The sequence below is a fragment of the Microcaecilia unicolor genome, chromosome 6 (assembly GCF_901765095.1).
Source record: "Microcaecilia unicolor chromosome 6, aMicUni1.1, whole genome shotgun sequence".
In the NCBI taxonomy this organism is placed as follows: domain Eukaryota; kingdom Metazoa; phylum Chordata; class Amphibia; order Gymnophiona; family Siphonopidae; genus Microcaecilia; species Microcaecilia unicolor.
The window spans coordinates 218,097,698-218,116,252 of record NC_044036.1 but is presented as its reverse complement, the minus strand read 5'-3'; the positions used below and the strand labels follow the sequence as shown (position 1 = coordinate 218,116,252).

General features: G+C 44.2%; 1 protein-coding gene across 1 annotated transcript in view; it reads left to right on the top strand.

The window, feature by feature from the left end:
- Positions 1-18,555, top strand: part of ANAPC2 (anaphase promoting complex subunit 2) — a 492,733-nt gene that overhangs the window by 290,730 nt on the left and 183,448 nt on the right. The window contains exons 8-10 of the mRNA XM_030206193.1: positions 2,569-2,768; positions 3,467-3,608; positions 5,289-5,364. Of these exons, the coding sequence (XP_030062053.1) occupies positions 2,569-2,768; positions 3,467-3,608; positions 5,289-5,364 (418 nt within the window). The remainder of the gene's footprint in view (positions 1-2,568; positions 2,769-3,466; positions 3,609-5,288; positions 5,365-18,555) is intronic.

Below are 18,555 nucleotides of genomic sequence, written 5' to 3'. Positions count from 1 at the left end.
TTAACATATTTATAAATGATCTGGAAACCGGAACAAGTGAGGTGATTAAATTTGAGGATGATGACATAAAAGAATTTAAAGTTGTTAACATACATGCAGACTGTGAAAAATTGCAGGAAGACCTTAGGAAACTGGAAAACTGGGCATTCAAATGGCAGATGAAGTTTAATGTGGACAAATGGAAAGTGATGCACATTAGGAAGAATAATCCAAATCATAGTTACCTGATGGTAGGGTCCACCTTGGAAGTCCAACACCCAAGAAAAATTATATAAATGTCATTGTAGTATGCAGAAATCTTCTGCCCAGTGTATGGGCTAAAAAAGCAAACAGGATATTAGGAAAGGGATGCAAAATAAGACCAAGATTACTATAATGGCTCTGTATCACTCTATGGTGCGATCTCACCTTGAGTATTGTGTTCAATTCTGGTTGCCGTATCTTAAAAAAGATATAGTAGAATTAGAAAAAGTTCAAAGAAGAGTGACCAGAATGATAAAGGGGATGGAACTCCTCTCATATGCGGAAAAGCTAAAAAGGTTAGGGTTCTTCAGCTTAGAAAAGAGACGTCTGAGGGGAGATATGATTGAGGTCCACAAAATCCTGAGTGGTGTAGAACAGGTAAAAGTGAATTGATTTTTGTTTTAACTCTTTCAAAAAGTACAAAGACTAGGGTATATTCGATGAAGTTACAAGGAAATACTTTTAAAACAAATAGGAGGGAATATTTTTTTCACTGAATGAATAGTTAAGCTCTGGGACTCATTGCTAGAGGATGTAGTACCAGCAGTTAGCGTATCTGGGTTTAAAAAAGGTTTGGGAAAATGGAGGAATTGCCTAGTGGTTAGTGCAGCGGACTTTGATCCTGGGGAACTGGGTTTGATTCCCACTGCAGCTCCTTGTGACTCTGGGCAAGTCACTTAACCCTCCATTGTCCCAGGTACAAAATAAGTACCTGTATATAATATGTAAACTGCTTTGAATGTAGGTGCAAAAACCACAGAAAGGTGGTATATCAAGTCCCATTCCCTCCTCTCCCCTCCCCACTCTTGGAGTAAAAGTCCATAGTCTGCTATTGGGATAGATATGGGGAAGCCACTGCTTACCCTGAGATTGGTAGCATGAAATGTTGCTCCTATTTGGGTTTCTGCCAGGTATTCTTGACCTCTGAATCAGCCACTTTTGGAAAAAGGATACTGGGCTGGATGGACCATTGGTCTAACCCAGTATGTTTATCATGTTGACCATGCTATTCTTCTGAACAAACTCAGATATAGGTGTTAGTGAATACTGTCTATTCTTGGCGTAACCAATGCTTTATCGCATACTGTCACTCATGTGGTGTCTCTCAGGCTCCGATACTCTTCAGTGTATTTCTTTCTCCCTTTGCACTTCTGATTCAGGTATTAGATTTTACATCATTTATGTGGGTGACATTCAAATGAACTGTTGACCCTACTAATGAGCACAACATTCACCTAAACATGAAGCTCAATACATTTGCACTCTGGGTTACTCTTTCTGAATCCTTCTAAAATTAAGGCCATTCTGTTCACGGACCCAGCAAACATTACCCTGATCAAACCATTTTGTATAGCTGACACTGCCATTAAGTTCATGGATGTTGAAAATTCTAGATGTCATCTTAGACTGTCAAGTAACTTTTCGACAACACATCTTCTTAATTAAAACTGTTTCTATAAAGTAAAACTGATTTATTCTGTGCACTAACTTTTGGATCACAAGTTACATTTATTGACTTGCTTCCTTGTGCTAAGTGGACTAGACGACTATAATTCTCTTTTTGAAAGCCTGCATGTACAAGATCCGAGATCTGTTTCTGTGAAAAAACATGTACCTTTTAAGTGTCCTTGAAGGGTCTGGAGTTTGTGATGCCATGTAGTGGAACGCATTACACTGCCCATTTTTGCTTACTCACTTGCTTTGAAATGACGTAATTTCTTTTTTTCCTGCTTTTAATTGTATTTATTGTCATTAACCACTTAGCCGTTGTAATGATAGTCGGTTTGTCAAATAAATTAAACCTTATAGATTGTTTTATATTTGTTTACATTACAGTTTGCTGTGCCACTCTTCATATACACACACCAGTGTGATTTACAATACAAAACAGTAACTCTGCTTAAGAAAACAGAAAAATTCACCAGAGAGGAAAGCACATGCCAGGGTCCCTCCCATTTCCCATAGTGCAGCAAAGGCCAAATGCCAAAGTGAAAAAATGAGCTTTGAGTTCAGCTATAAACTTCCAGTATGAGGTTTCCAAGCAGAGGTATTGGAGTAATGAACGCCACAGACAGGGAGCTAGGAAGTAGGATGCTGCTACTCATGTAAAGTCCAACTGAGCACGTGATAGAAGAGGTATAGTGAACAGTTTGCTCTCTTGAGAGCCCTTAATTATAGTGTTTTCTATTTTATGGTAGATTTGGCAGTTTTTGACTATCTGGCACTTCACTGTCTTTGGTTTTGCAGCTTTACACATTTTTGGGAGGTTAACTAAGGATAGAAAAATAATAACTGGGGTGTATCTGTTTCTGTTTGGCTACCCAGAACTCGAGATGACACAGTGCGGCAGATTGTGGCTGGTCTGACTGGAGATGCTGAGGGATCCAGTGATTTAGCTAATGAGCTCTCGAAAGCAGATCCAGTGATGCTTGAGAATAGCCAGGACAGTGATGATAATATTTCAGATCCTGAAGACTGGGTGCCAGACCCTGTGGATGCTGATCCAGGCCAGACTGAGTGTAAAGGTGAGTGATCTTTGAGATCTGGTTACTGGGCCCTGTGAGACCTATGAAGCATAATGGTCTGGTACATTTGTGTTCTAGGTGCCTGTCCCTTTACTCTGTAAATCCTTATTTCCTTGTAATAATTTTTATTTTTTTTTTGTTAAATTTGATTACGTGCCTCTAAGATTCAAGGCATGGTACAACAATTAATAAAAACAATAAAACATATGAAACAAACCCTAACTCATAATCTAAATAAAAAAAATATCTATACAAAGTATATGCAAATTACTGACTCCTCTGAGTCAAACCATCTAAAATCTAAAAAAAAAAGAATCACTGGTACAAAGCAATGCTTTGGTCAACTTTCAAAATCTCAGATAACATTTCAGAACAAATAGACACTGGCATAGAATTCCATAATTTAGGAGCATAATAAGCAAATGCCTGCCACTTGGTCTGCTGCATCTGTGTCCAAGGAATTGCAAGATTTGTGATGTGTTATGTTTTCCCATATATATGGAAGCCAAATAAATGAGCTTTTTAGTACAAAAACTCTACTTGATGGAAATGATGTGTAACTATTATTGAAACAAAATGCAATGCAGAAAGCCCTGGTAGGGGCCTGTACTTGTGACTGAAGAGTTTAGTAATGTGGGTCTCCTTATAATTCATTGTATGGAGAGTAGGAGGACTTCACTTTCTGTTCTTGGTCTCAGGTAAATCCAGCTCCAAGCGGCGTTCCTCTGACATCATCAGCCTCCTGGTTAGTATCTATGGTAGCAAGGAGTTGTTCATCAACGAGTATCGCACGCTGCTGGCTGATCGGCTCCTGCACCAGTTTAATTACAGCTCAGAAAGGTAAAACCTGGCACGGACTGAAAGGAGGAGGCATTTGAGAATTCTGTGGACAAGAGTTTGGGCCTCACACCTTAATTCTTTTTCCCCTGGAAACCTTTTTAACTGTATATAATACAGTAAGAGCTGGAAGTATTTACTTTTCATTTATGGGGCAAAGTTTCCAAGCGGTGTTAGGGCTTTAAGTTGTGTTATTTGCCCCTTAATGAGATTTTAAAGGACACTAATGCAGTTTGTCCTTCCCTAATGTGGCAATATTTTAAGACACCATGGTTTACATAATAATGAAATGCAAAATGTGCTAATGCATGTAAAGCAGCTCATTACTGTGTAAATTTCATAATGCGACTTGCGGTGAACAGCTGGTGTCCACTGCAAGTCGTGTTATGGTCCTTAAATTATGGTAAAATAAGCCCAGTTTTTAACTGTGATTATTTTAATGCTCAGGAGCATTGTGCCTCTAAACTGCTTCCTGTTCTGTCCTGGCTATTTCTTGAAGGGGCATCACCTATAATAGTAGCCCCCTGCTTCTTTTGCCCTTGTATGGAAAGATGATTCTTGGTAATAGTTTTGTTGGCCCAGTGCCCCTTAGTCGAAGCTGCTTGCATTAGCTAACTTTCTTTAACTAAACGAGGGTCTTTCTCGATCTGGGGGTGCATATTTCATAGTGGGGGAGGCATACCTGGGGGTGTATATATTAGGGGCACTGTTGGTGGTGTCTTTGATTGGGGGGGGGGGGGGGGGGTTGGTGGCCCAGCACTCCTGGGTCAAAGAACTAGCGCTGCTTGCATTAGCTAACCTAATTTAACTAAATGAGGTTCTTTCTGAATCTGGGGGTACATCTTTCATGGTGGGGGAGGCATACCTGGGGATGATTATATTAGGGGCACTGTTGGGGGGGTGGCTTTGATGGGGGGGGGGGGGAGGGTTTGGTGGCCCAGTGCTCCTGGGTCGAAGAACTAACTAACTAAGCTGTTAACACTAAAAACATGCATAAAAATACTGATTCTATATAAATCATTAAAAAGAAATTGTTTTATACGGTCTGCCAGGATAATCAAGTGTTAAAATTTGATTTACAAGTGTCTTATAGTTGTATCTGCTTCTCTGTATGAAGTTAGGTGGTATAAACTACTCCATATACCACCTACCTGCATATACTGTAGCAAGCCTCAGCAGAAAGCTGAGTTGTGATTCTCATGCAACGCTATTGGCATTAGTGGCCAGAATAGCATCCACTATAGCAGTTTTTCCTGAAGTTACTCTTCACATTGATGGGAAGAAGTTTTGATCAGACAGCAGGACACTGTTTGTACTCTGCTTATAGAGGACACATGATTACATTAAGCCATAGAAATAACCACATCTTGCTTCCTGTTACTTGGCGATTACTAAAGACCACATGCACAAAAGGTCACTGTAAACATAAGACCTTTGGGCTGGCTGCTAATCTATTATTTCCAGCATCTCTGCTCAATTTATTGCTTTAAATTAGGAATGGGCAATGGGAACACCAGCTTGCTGGCCTTCATCTCGAGAAAAAAAGGCTCCCCTCTAATCATTTCCTGCTGGACGATGACTACGACTACTACTATTGTTACTATTCTGAGATGGGGACCCCGAGCTCAGTTTCTGAAATGCTATGTATGATTTGGTGTGGTATTTTTCCTTTTGTGTTTTTAGGGAAATTCGAAATGTGGAACTGTTGAAACTGCGATTTGGTGAAGCTCAGATGCACTATTGTGAGGTCATGTTAAAGGTAAGTGCTTAGGGTTTCCAGTGAGTGCTCTAAATATCAGGTTCTTTGTTGTTGAAGATAAGAGGTAGAGTAGAATCCTATTGTATTTTGACAAATTTTAAGAAACTTGTTACATCAGGAGAGTGCGGTTTCTATATTAGTTTGCTTTAGAAACATAAGGGAAATGTGTAGTAAAGATATTGCTTCGGCGTTAGTGTTTTACTTCTAGAGCCCCAGAATATTTCCTTCCCCACACCCATCCATCATCATTATAGTCTCCTACATCTACACTGCTTAGAGAAAAAGCAGTGATGCTTGCTGAGAGCTGGTTTTATAAGTTTTGAGTATATTGTTTGAAAGGTTTGTCTTATACGCCTTATTAGCTTCATTTAGCTTCTGTTCAAAGGGGATTAAATGCCCTTATAGAAATTGAAGCAGAAAAAAATAAATTGACATCCAAAATCACATTGAGAACCCTGACAGGAGAAAGGATTAAGCTTATATAATGGTTCTAATCTTTAGGTTTGTGCTCATACAGCTAGGCCACATCACATAAAGCAGGGGTTCTCAACCCAGTATTTGGGAAATACCGAGCTAATCAGGTTTTCAGGATACCCACAATGAATATGCATTAGAGAGTTTTGCATAGAGTAGAGGTAGTGCATGCAAATTTATCTCATGTCTGTTCATTGTGGGTATCCTGAAAAACTGAGGACTGGACCCAAATGAAGAAAATAAAAAGCAACATAAGTAAGTCAGATGCAAAGCATTAATAAAGAAGGTTAAAAGAGAATATGAAGAGAAACTTGCCGCAGACGCTAAAACTCACAGTAACAACTTTTTCACATACATCAGAAGCGGAAAGCCTGCGAGGGAAGCTGTCGGACCGTTAGATCACGAAGGAGCAAAAGGGGCACTCGGGGAGGACAAGGCCATAGTGGAGAAACTGAATGAATACTTTGCTTCCGTCTTTACGGAAGAAGATGTAAGAGATCTGCCGGTACTGGAAATGGTTTTCAAGGGTGATGATGCGAAGGAACTGAAAGAAATCTCAGTAAACCTGGAAGACCTACTGAGCCAAATCGACAAAGAATAGTAAGTCACCTGGACCGGATGACATACGGAGGGTTACCAATGTGATGCCGATTTTTAAAAAGGGTTCTAGGAGTGATCCGGGAAATTATAGACCGGTAAGCCTGATGTCGGTGCCGGGCAAAATAGTATAAACTATTATAAAGAATAAAATTACAGAACATGTAGACAAACATAATTTAATGGAACAGAGTCAGCATGGGTTCAGTCGAGGGAAGTCTTGCCTCACCAATTTGCTTCATTTCTTTGAAGACGTGGATAAACATGTGGATAAAGGTGAACCGGTTGATGTAGTGTATCTAGATTCTCCGAGGACAAGCAGGCTGCTTGTTCTCACATGTGGGTCGGCGTCCACGGTGGCCCCAGGAACGGAAAGATTTTCCAGTAAAATCCAGAAGCTTTGCGACAGTCCGTAGGACACGAGGCGGACGCACCGCGAATGCGCGGCCATCTTCCTGCCCGCGTCCATTCCCGCCTTAGTTTTTTCTTTTCCGCGGCGGAGAGTGGCTGCTTGCGGTCCCTCTCGCTCAGGCCCTCAGGGAAAAACTTTGGCGTTTTAGCGATTCTTATCGCTTTTTTTGTGGTTTCCGTCGCCCCTTTCCCCTTTTTTCTTTTCCAGTTATATTTAAAAAAAAAAAAAAACCCTCTTTTTCCTTAGTGTTTTGCCTAGTTTTCTTTCGTTTCCGTTGCGGCCAGGTCCGCGGTCCCCCTTTTTTCTCTTTGTGCCTTTTACTTTGCACAATCCAGCCGTTCGATTTCGCCACCGTGATTTTTCCGCTCACGTCATAGAAGTCTTCCAGCAGCTTCAAGAAGTGTGCTCATTGCCAGCGGTCGATCTCGGGCACTGATCCGCACTCCTGGTGCATCTAGTGCCTTGGGCCCGACCATCGCCCAGACGCTTGCAAGTTGTGTCTTAGCTTGAAAAAGCGGACACAGGCATCGAGAAGAGCTCTTTGGGACCGTCTTTGCGGAGCTCCGACTGATTCCTCGGCGTCGACATCTGTACCGAGGTTGGCGGTGTCGATATCGGCACTGGGGATGGCATTGACATCGGGAGCGCAGGTAATAGCTGTCCGAACCGTCTGGGAACACAGCATTTTTCAGTATTGTGTGCTACCCTTTGGGCTTGCCTCCGCGCCCAGGGTGTTTACAAAATACCTGGCAGTGGTTGCAACGTCGCTACGCAGACTGGGAGTGCATGTGTTCCCTTATCTCGACGATTAGCTGGTGAAGAACACCTTGGAGGCCAGAGCTCTACAGTCCATGCAAATGACTATTCGACTCTTGGAGCTACTAGGGTTTGTCATCAATTACCCAAAGTCCCACCTTCTTCCAGTTCAACAACTAGAATTCATAGGAGCTCTGCTGGACTCTCAGACAGCTCGGGCCTATCTTCCCGAGACGAGAGCAGACAACCTTCTGTCTCTCGTTTCCATGGCCAGGTTATCTCAGCAGATCATGGCTCGGCAGATATTGAGACTTCTCGGCCATGTGGCCTCCACAGTTCATGTGACGCCCATGGCACGCGTGCACATGAGATCTGCTCAATGGACCTTAGCTTCCCAGTGGTATCAAGCTGCAGGGAATCTAGAGGATGTGATCCAGCTGTCCACCGATTTTCACAATTCCCTTAATTGGTGGACAATTCGATCCAATTTGACCCTGGGACGTCCCTTCCAGATTCCTCAGCCTCAAAAGGTGCTGACCACGGATGCATCTCTCCTGGGGTAGGGAGCACATGTAGATGGGCTCCACACTCAGGGAGCTTGGTCCCTCCAGGAATCAGGTCTTCAGATCAATCTCCTGGAGCTGCGAGCTTTCAGAGATCGGCTGTCCAATCAAATTATTCAAATTCAGACAGACAGCCAGGTTGCCATGTACTACGTCAACAAGCAGGGGGGCACCGGATCTCACCCCCCCTGTGTCGGGAGGCCGTCCAGATGTGGCTTTGGGCACGCCAGCACGGCATGCTTCTCCATGCCACATATCTGGCAGGCGTAAACAACAGTCTGGCCAACAGATTGAGCAGGATAATGCAACCTCACGAGTGGTCGCTGAACTCGGGCGTCATACGCAAGATCTTCTGAGCGTGGGGCACCCCCCTCGGTGGATCTTTTTGCCACTCAGCTCAATCACAAGGTCCCTCGGTTCTGTTCCAGACTTCAGGCTCACGACAGGCTAGCGTCAGATGCTTTTCTCCTGCATTTGGGGGCGGGCATTCTGTACACGTATCCTCCTATACCTTTGGTGGGGAAGACTTTGCTGAAACTCAAGCAAGACCGCGGAACCATGATTCTGATTGCGCCCTTTTGGCTGCGTCAGATTTCGTTCCCTCTTCTTCTGGAGTTGTCCTCCGAAGAATCGTGGAGATTGGAGTGTTTTCCAACCCTCAGAACGAGGGGGCACTTCTGTATCCCAACCTCCGGTCCCTGGCTCTCACGACCTGGATGTTGAGAGCGTAGATTTCGTTTCCTTGGGTCTTTCTGAGGGTGTCTCCCGAGTCTTGCTTGCTTCCAGGAAAGATTCCACAAAGAAGTGTTATTCTTTTAAAGTAATAACAATTTTTATTGATGACAGGTCAATACAAACAAGCTGGCAACAGTAAACAAACTTTTCTCTCCATATCACTTCATACATTAGGGAAATTGTACTCGTATAGACAGTCATCATTTTATAACCTTTACATCCCCACCCCTATCTATTCATCCTTATACAGTTCGTACGAAATATACACATGTAGTCACAATGCAAACTAACACAATTAACTTCCAAATAACACGTTAGGTCATAACACTTTTATGCTATAACTGTTCTTTACCCACTATAACAGTTCCCAATCCTTCTACCCCCCTCCCCCCCCCCTCCCTTAGAATCCCCCCTCGCCCCCCCCCCCCTTCCCCATCCCAGTACGATTATTGAAGGTCCCAGGTATTATGTGTCTATAACATTCCTATCACACTTCATTTAATGTTAAGACCTTCATTAACATATCCATAGCAGCAGAAATCTCCAAAACATTTTATTGTCCTTCCCCATCCCCCCCTCCTCATGCACTCTACCACTGTGCAGTGATGTCTTACTTAATGATTTAACTTCATGCATCTTTCCACACTCGTTCCAAGCACTCCAGCTAACCTAAAGTATTCAGGACTTGACTCCGTGCTCGTGGGGATATTTTGTTTGTATACGCCTTCCAGATTTTTATAAATCGCAGCCGCCTCTTCGGCGAGTTGCGGGCATCTTGCATTTCCCATAACATGAGCTCTTGTAACTTATTTCTCCAATACCAAAACGAGGGTCCCTTATCTACAGTCCAACAATTAAGAATGCATTTTTTCCCCAGAATACAAAGCTTGCAAAGAAATATCTTTTCTTCGAGCGTTCCCTTATTCCATGCCATTATAGAACTCAGTATCGTCCCCTCAAAGGACAGGACCACTTGACGTCCTAGAACCCAGCTTGTAAATCGGGAGAGGGCTGACCAGAACCCTTGTATCTCTCTACATTGCCACTTACCATGGTAAAAGGAGGCACCCACTTCTGCACATTTAGGCACTCGTTTCCACCACACCTGCGTACCAGGCCTGCTTCACCGAGAAATATGCCCTGTGGACAGTGCGGAAGTGACATTCCTGTAATTCGGCACTGTGCACCACCCTCATACCTCCTTGAAGCGCTGCTAAAATCTTCCCTTCTGCTATTGGCTTCCCACCTCCTGACTTCATCTTTCAGCAACCAGTTTAACATCTCTTTTGGGTTGTTTCCCCTCCAGTGCTTTATGAAACCAGGACACTGATATCTGTCCTGCTGCATCCCCAGTCAGGAAATCCTGGATTTCCTTCTCAAATCCTGGTAAGAGGCTTACCATGGGAAGACTACGTACATAGTGAGATAAGCTAATTTTGCTAACAGTCCCCCCGCGTATTGTTTCTCAAACTCAGAGTAAGGCATTATCGTCCCATCTTTTAATAAGAAGTTCCCCAAACGTATCACTCCCTGTTTCCCCAAATCTCTGAAAATTTTACTTTCCCGCCCAGGTGAGAACTCCACATTACCTACAATGGGTAACATCACACTACTCTCTAAGCTATGCCCCCAGAGCTTTGTCATCTCTTTCCACAAATATCGTAATGGTTGTAGAAGCAGGCTGTGTTTAACCTGTTGTGGGAGATTTCCAGTTTTTGCGTGTAAGGTGCCAAGGACTAAAATACTGATTTTCTAACTGTAGATCTGTATACGTGCCCGTTCCCATAATCCAGTCTCTTAAATGTCTTAGGAGACATGCTTGATTATATATTCGCATGTCAGGCATTCCTAATCCTCCATTCCCCTGAGTTCCCTTAATGAAGTCCCATTTGAGCTTTGCCTTCTTTCCCGCCCAACAAAATCGAGCTACCTGCCTCTGGTGCGCCCTCAAATCTTTTTTCCATAGCCACAATGGTAATACTTGCAATGTATATAACCATTTTGGGAACACCAGCATTCGATATAAGTGAATCCTACCAAAAAGTGACAGTGGCAGGGAGCTCCATTTAGCCAATTGCTCCTTCGTATCTCGTAGTAACTGGGGAATATTAGCGGCATAGAGCTGCATGGGATCCAATGTTAATTGAATGCCCAGGTATCTGAATGACCCTGTCGCCCACCGTAATGGAAACTGTACCCAGGCTTCCCTCCTAACCTCCTGACTCGCCAATGCCTCCGATTTCATCAAATTTAATTGAAATCCGGAAAAATCCCCGTATTCCTTTATACTTTCCATAAGGGGTCTCAGAGAAGTCGTGGGGTTCGTCAATAGAACTAACAGGTCGTCCGCAAATGCTGCTATTTTAAATTCCCTATCTTGGATATGGACTCCCATTATATCAATGTTATTACTTATCTCTCGTATCAGTGGGTCAAGTGTTAAGACAAAGAGAAGTGGTGAGAGAGGGCATCCCTGGCGCGTTCCTCGACCGATAGGAAACCAATCCGAGACCCTACAATTTACCAGGAGTCTCGCCTTGGGATCGGTATACAAAGTTTTAACCGCTTGCATAAAGAATCCGCCTATGCCATATGCTTTAAGTGTTTCAAAGAGAAATCCCCAATCCACCCTATCACATGCCTTTTCGGCATCAAAACTAATTAACATTGTTGGTAACCCTTCCCGCCGTGTTTTTTCCAGCGCTAAGATTATCCTCCTCATATTCTTTGCTATTTTCCTGCCCCTTACAAATCCCACTTGTGGGTCTTCTACCAAAGAGGGAAGGTATCTAGCCAACCTATTAGCTAACAGTTTGGCCAAAAATTTTGCCTCTGAATTTAAGAGTGAAATGGGCCGGTAAGATTCTGGGTATTGAGCTGATTTACCTGGTTTTAACAATACCGTTATATGGGCCTGATTCATATGTAATGGCATTGATTCCCGTTGAACTGTTATGTTAAAGACCTCGGTCAATATCGGGCCAATTTCTGTCTGCAATAACTTGTAGAACTCATTCCTCAGTCCATCAGGACCTGGTGCCTTCCCTAAGGAACTCTGTTTAATTACCCACATCACTTCATCTACCGTGATGTCTGCATTCAGCACCCTCAGTTCTTCAGCATCTACTTGAGGCAACTCGACACTAGCCAAATAAGCCGCACTAGGCGTGACCAGATCTTCCTGTGATTTATATAGTTTGGCAAAAAACTCATTAAAGATTCCCGAAATTTAACTATCTTTATTTGCGAGTGATCCTCGGCGGTCTTTTAAGGAAAGTATCTTCTGATAACCTGCTTTCCTCCCCATGACCCGTGCCAAAAAAACCCCTCCTTTATTAGCAAACTTGTAAAGATGGTATTTATAATAGGCCATAGACCTCCGGACTGTGCGATGCAGCAATTCATTGAGACTCTGCTGCGCCTCTAATAACAGCACCCTTAGTCTCTGTGAGTGGTCTACACTATATTGTCTCCGTAGTTTAGTCACTCTCTTCTCCAATCTAAGAAGTTCCTGTTTTCTCGCTTTTCTTTTGAAACTTGTATAAGCTATGATCTCCCCCCTAAGTACAGTTTTAGCTGCCTCCCAATAGAGCACTGGGTCTGCCCTATGATTCTCATTATCGGTGCTAAAATCCTTCCAGCATTTTAGCAAGTGAGACAAGAATTGATTGTCCCGGTACAGCCAAGTTGGGAATCTCCATACATAATCCTCTCTCCTCTCCCCCTCTATCTGCAGTCTCACCATTACCCATGCGTGATCTGAGATCATTATTGGCCCAATTTTTGCTGTTTCCACCTGTGTGAACAAGTCTCCAGTGACAAATATATAATCAATACGCGATAGAGAGGCGTGCGCTCTCGATAAGTGGGTATAATCCCGTTCTAAAGGGTTCAAGGTTCTCCACACATCTACCACAGCAAACGCCTCTTCCAACCCTGCTATACCTCTCCCGGGCCTGGCCAGCTCCCTCCTCGATGGGTTAGACCTGTCCAATGACGGGTCTGCTGCCTCATTGAAATCTCCCCCCATTACAATCTGGGCCTCTCCTAGTCCCTGCAATGCTTTAGTTAATTGTAGATAGAATTGCTTTTCATATGTATTGGGGGCATAAATGTTGCAGAGTAATACCGGCTGTCTGTCTAGTATTATGGATGCCAGCACATATCTGCCACGGGCATCTCTTACGATCTTAAGAACCTGCACATGTATACCTTTACGTACCAGTGTGATCACTCCTCCTTTTCCCCCCACTGCCGGGGATTCAAAAATTTCTCCAACCCACCAACGTTTCAGTTTGGCATGTTCTGCTCCTGTTAAATGTGTCTCCTGCAGAAATGCAATTGATGCCTGTTGATCATTAAGTATTTTTAAAATTTTTTGTCTTTTAATAGGCGAGTGGATACCCCCTACATTCCAAGTTATAACTTGTAATGAAGTCATGTGATCCTTATCTGTCTATCAGTACTTCCATACAATCTTCCAACAAACATGCCAGGGAGGCGTCCCAGCCACCACCTCCCCAGCACTATCTTCCAGGTCCTCCATACTCTCTTATCACTCCAGACATCCCGCTCAGTCTCATTGCATACACACAAATAACTTGTATCCCTCCCACTCTCTGCCCCTTTCCCTCTCCCCTGCCCCAAACTTCTTCCCATCCCTCCCTTCTCCCCTCTTCCCCGCTCATCACACTTCCAGGTCCCCTCCATACCCTAGACTTCTCTCGCCCCACAAAGCTCCCAATTTAATTACAATCATCTTATTTCTGAACCCCTCACCCCTCAAGGGGGTATAAGCTGGCGGCCCGAATAGGCCCAATTCAGGACGAATAATAAATGCCCCTTGGGTTTATACCTTATCATCTGCAACTGTTATATATCAATGATCCAAATCCCGAAAGAGGACTTTCAATGCAACTCTTACCACATCCAACCCATCCAGGCCCCCTACCCCCTCTCCCCAAGTTTAGAAAACCTGGAGGAGGCCTTCAAATGTCCTGCTCAACTCCCTTCCCGCCCAAGAGTCATGTATCTGGCTCTTTCATTTCCACATCCAGGAACTGCTGGGCCTCTTGTGCGTTTTGAAAGGATCGCCATTGACTTACATGTTTGATCTTTAGGACGGCTGGATAAAGCAGCATAAATTTAGTATTCTTGGAAACTAGTGCAGAGCATATTGGATGAAAACGGCGTCGTCGTTCTTGAACCCCTGCCGAATAATCCTGAAAAATCTTAATCGGGTTTCCCTCATATGCAAGTGAGTCCCTCTTCAGTCTAAATCCCCTTAGGATCTCTTCCTTGTGCAGGTAGTTGAGCACTTTAATGATGACTATTCTCGGTCTCTGCAGGTTGGGTTGCCAACGCCCCAACCTGTGGGCTCGCTCAATGCACAGCTCTCCTCGGCTATCGGAGAGAGCCAGTTCTCTTTTTAACCATTGTTCTAACAGCTGTCCAAGCGATTTTTCAGGGATCTTTTCCGGTAAACCTACTATTCTCAAATTACATCTTCTGGCACGGTTTTCCATGTCTTCTAGTTTTGTGACCAGGCTTGAGGGGTGAAATTTTTTCTTTATCAAATTTGTTCCTCTGCGGGTGGTCCCTGATGACATGGGCTTCAAGTATTGCTCCGTACACAAGATGAACAAGTCACTTATGACCTCCTTGCACCTTGAGTTCTCACTGAGCTATTATGTAGTGTGAGGCCTCCGCCAGTACTTCGTCCCGGGCCCTCAAATTGCCTTGCAGGTATATCAGAATCTCAGTTCATGGCCCCTCGCAACTGGTATGGTGTTTCTAAGGCGTCTTCCTTGTCAGAGCAGGCAGACAAATTACTATAGGATCTTATTTCTTATCTTCTCCCAGACTTGCAGATTTAATCATAAATTCCTCGATCTCAAGGGGTCAAAATTGATCACGCTTGTGACCCGTGGCTTTTCCGCCCTTCGGGCCTTTTAAGTGCTCCTTTCACACCGAGATTAAAATTGGGCCTGCCGGCTCCCCCGCCTTACCTCAGTAAGGACGCTGCCCTCACTCAGGTCTTTATCGCGGCCTTCCTCGTTCACTATCGCTGCCTTCCACAGCCGGTTAAGGTTTTCCTCCTCCCGTCTGGCTGGACGCTTCTCGTGCTCACCACCAAGGATGACCCATATGCACCTCGCGGTTCAGCCACCACCGCCATCTTGTACAGGCACTCCGTTCACTCAGGTATTATTTGTCTGTTCAGGGAGCGTCTTGGCTCCTGCTACTCCCCGATATTCATGTGGGCGTTCAGGAGCGGGTTCAGCAGCTCTAAAATCGGGGGCTCCATGCGGGCGGGATGAAGCTCACAGCGCGACGTCCATCTCGCTGCTCGGCTCCACCGATGTGTGTTATTCTTTTAAATGGAGGAGGTTTGCCGTCTGCTGTGACAGCAAGGCCCTAGATCCTCGCTCTTGTCCTACACAAACCCTGCTTGAATACCTTCTACACTTGTCAGAGTCTTAGTGCAATTAGTGCTTTTCATTATCGTGTAGAGGGTAAGCCTATCTCTGGACAGCCTTTAGTTGTTCGCTTCATGAGAGGTTTGCTTTTGTCAAAGCCCCCTGTCAAACCTCCACCAGTGTCATGGGATCTCAACGTCGTCCTCACCTAGCTGATGAAACCTCCTTTTGAGCCACTGGATTCCTGCCATCTGAAGTATTTGACCTGGAAGGTCATTTTCTTGGTGGTGGTTACTTCAGCTCGTAGGGTCAGTGAGCTTCAAGCCTTGGTAGCCCATCCTCCTTATACTAAATTTCATCATAACAGAGTAGTCCTCCGCACTCACCTAAGTTCCTGCCGAAGGTGGTGTCGGAGTTCCATCTGAGCCAGTCAATTGTCTTGCCAACATTCTTTCCCCGTTCTCATACCCGCCCTGCTGAACGTCAGTTGCATATATTGGACTGCAAGAGAGCATTGGCCTTCTATGTGGAGCGGACAAGCCCCTTCAGACAGTCCGCCCAACTGTTTGTTTCTTTTGATCCCAACAGGAAGGGGGTTGCTGTCGGGAAACGCACCATTTCAAATTGGCTAGCAGATTGCATCTCCTTCACTTATGCCCAAGCTGGGCTGACTCTTAAGGGTCATGTCACAGCTCATAGTGTTAGAGCCATGGCAGCGTCAGTGGCCCACTTGAAGTCAGCCACTATTGAAGAAATTTGCAAGGCTGCGACGTGGTCATCAGTCCACACATTCACATCTCATTACTGCCTTCAGCAGGGTACCCGACGCGACAGTCGGTTCGGGCAGTCGGTGCTGCAGAAACTGTTTGGAGTTTAGAATCTAACTCCACCCTCCTAGGCCCGTTTTTGTTCTGTTCCAGGCTGCACTCTCAGTTAGCTGTTGCTTCGTACGTCAATCTCAGTTATGTCCTCGCCGTTGCGAGGCCCAACTGATCCTTCTTTGTTGTTTTGAGTGAGCCTGGGGGCTAGGGATACCCCACATGTGAGAACAAGCAGCCTGCTTGTCCTCGGAGAAAGCAAAGTTACTTACCTGTAGCAGGTATTCTCCGAGGACAGCAGGCTGATTGTTCTCAGCAACCCGCCCACCTCCCCTTTGGAGTTGTTTCTTCTTTCTTTGCTTTTCACATAACTAAGGCGGGAACGGATGCGCGTTGGCGGGAAGATGGCCGCGCATGCGCGGTGCATCCGCCTCGTCCTATGGACTGTCGCAAAGCTTCTGGATTTTACTGGAAAATCTTTCCGTTTCTGGGGCCGCTGTGGACGCCGACCCACATGTGAGAACAATCAGCCTGCTGTCCTCAGAGAATACCTGCTACAGGTAAGTAACTTCGCTTTTTCAGAAAGCTTTTGATAAAGTATCTCATGAGAGATTCCTGAGATAAATAGAGTCATGGGAAAGGAGGCAAGGTTCTGGTGTGGATTAGGAATTGGTTATTGGACAGAAAACAGAGGGTAGGGTTAAATGGTCATTTCTCTCAATGGAGGAGAGTGAACAGTGGAGTGTCGCAGGGATCTGTACTGGGACCGGCACTGTTTAATATACTTATAAATGATATGGAAATTGGAACGACGAGTGAGGTGATCAAATTTGCAGATGATACAAAACTATTCAAAACACTTGCAGAATGTAAAATATTGCAGGAAGACCTTAGGAAATTAGAAGACTGGGCATCCAAATGGAAGATGAAATTTAATGTGGACAAATGCAAGGTGATGCACTTTGGAAAGAATAAGCCGAATCATAGTTGCCTGATGCTAGTGTCCACCTTGGTGGTCAGCACTCAAGAAAAAGATCTGGGTGGTGTTGTAGATAATACGCTGAAATCTTCTGCTCAGTGTGCAGCGACGGCCAAAAAAGCAAACAGGATGCTGGGAATTATTAGGAAAGGGATGGTGATTAAGACCAAAAATGCTATAATGCCTTTGTATCGCTCCATGGTGTGTCCGCACCTTGAGTATTGCGTTCAGTTCTGGTCGTCGTATCTCAAAAAAGATATAGCGGAATTAGAAAAGGTTTAGGGAAGACTGACCAAAATGATAAAGGGGATAGAACTCTTCTCGTATGAGTAAAGGCTAAAAAGGTTAGGGCTCTTCAGCTTGGAAAAGAGACGGATGAGGGGAGATATGATTGAGGTCTGCAAAATTCTTAGTGGTGTAGAATGAGTAGAAGTAAATCAATCTTTTTTTTTATTATACTTTATTCAAATATATATTTATGCAATCCAACATAAATAGAGATTCCAGAAAAATAAAAATATAATATGAAAATCAATTCAACTTGGTAAATTATCCTAACATTATATAGTCCACAATAGGTTGATCCAAGATCTAGGAAATAAATCTATAAATTAAATAAAAGAAGCAAATTGAACAGAGAGAGGTGGGAAATCACAGCCGGGCAAATGCCTAGTAAATCAATTTTTTATTCGTTTTAAAAGTATAAAGACTAGGGGATGCTCGAGGAAGTTACATAGAAATACTTTTAAGACAAATAGGAGGAAATATTTTTTCACTCAACGAATAGTTAAGCTCTGGAACTCTTTGCCGGGGGATGTGGTAACAGCGATTGGTGTATCTGGGTTTAAAAAAAAGTTTGGACAAGTTTCTGGAGGAAAAAAGACAGACATGGGAAGCAACTGCTTGCCCTGGGATTTGTAGTATGGAGTTTTGCCATGATTTGGTTTTCTGCTAGGTACTTGTGGCCTGGCTTGACCACTGTTTGGAAAACAGGATACTAGGCTAGATGGACCACTGGTCTCACCCAGTATGGCTAGTCTTATGTTCTTAACATAAAGGAAAGGATTTTTCCTTACCGGCTTCATCAGGCCAGTGCAGAACCTGTGGGTTATGTCAACCCACCAGCTGATAGAGACAAAGAAAAAAAGAAGTCCTGTATACTTTGCCCAATAAGGGCACTGTTCAGCCTTAGATCTTCAGTATTTCTCTGTCTCCAGTAGATGGTGACAAGTGGACCATGCAGCTTCTGGACTGATGACTGAGGCAGCTCCTGACACAGTTGTAGAACTGGACCACAGTTGAACAGGACCACGGGCCTTTAAAAATGGAACACAGTTCTTTAATGAATGAGCCTTGACAAAAAGACCCGACATGGGCCGTGTTTCGGTGACTAGCACCTGCGTCAGGGGTCACAGTGATGACGTGGAAAACTTGGGGA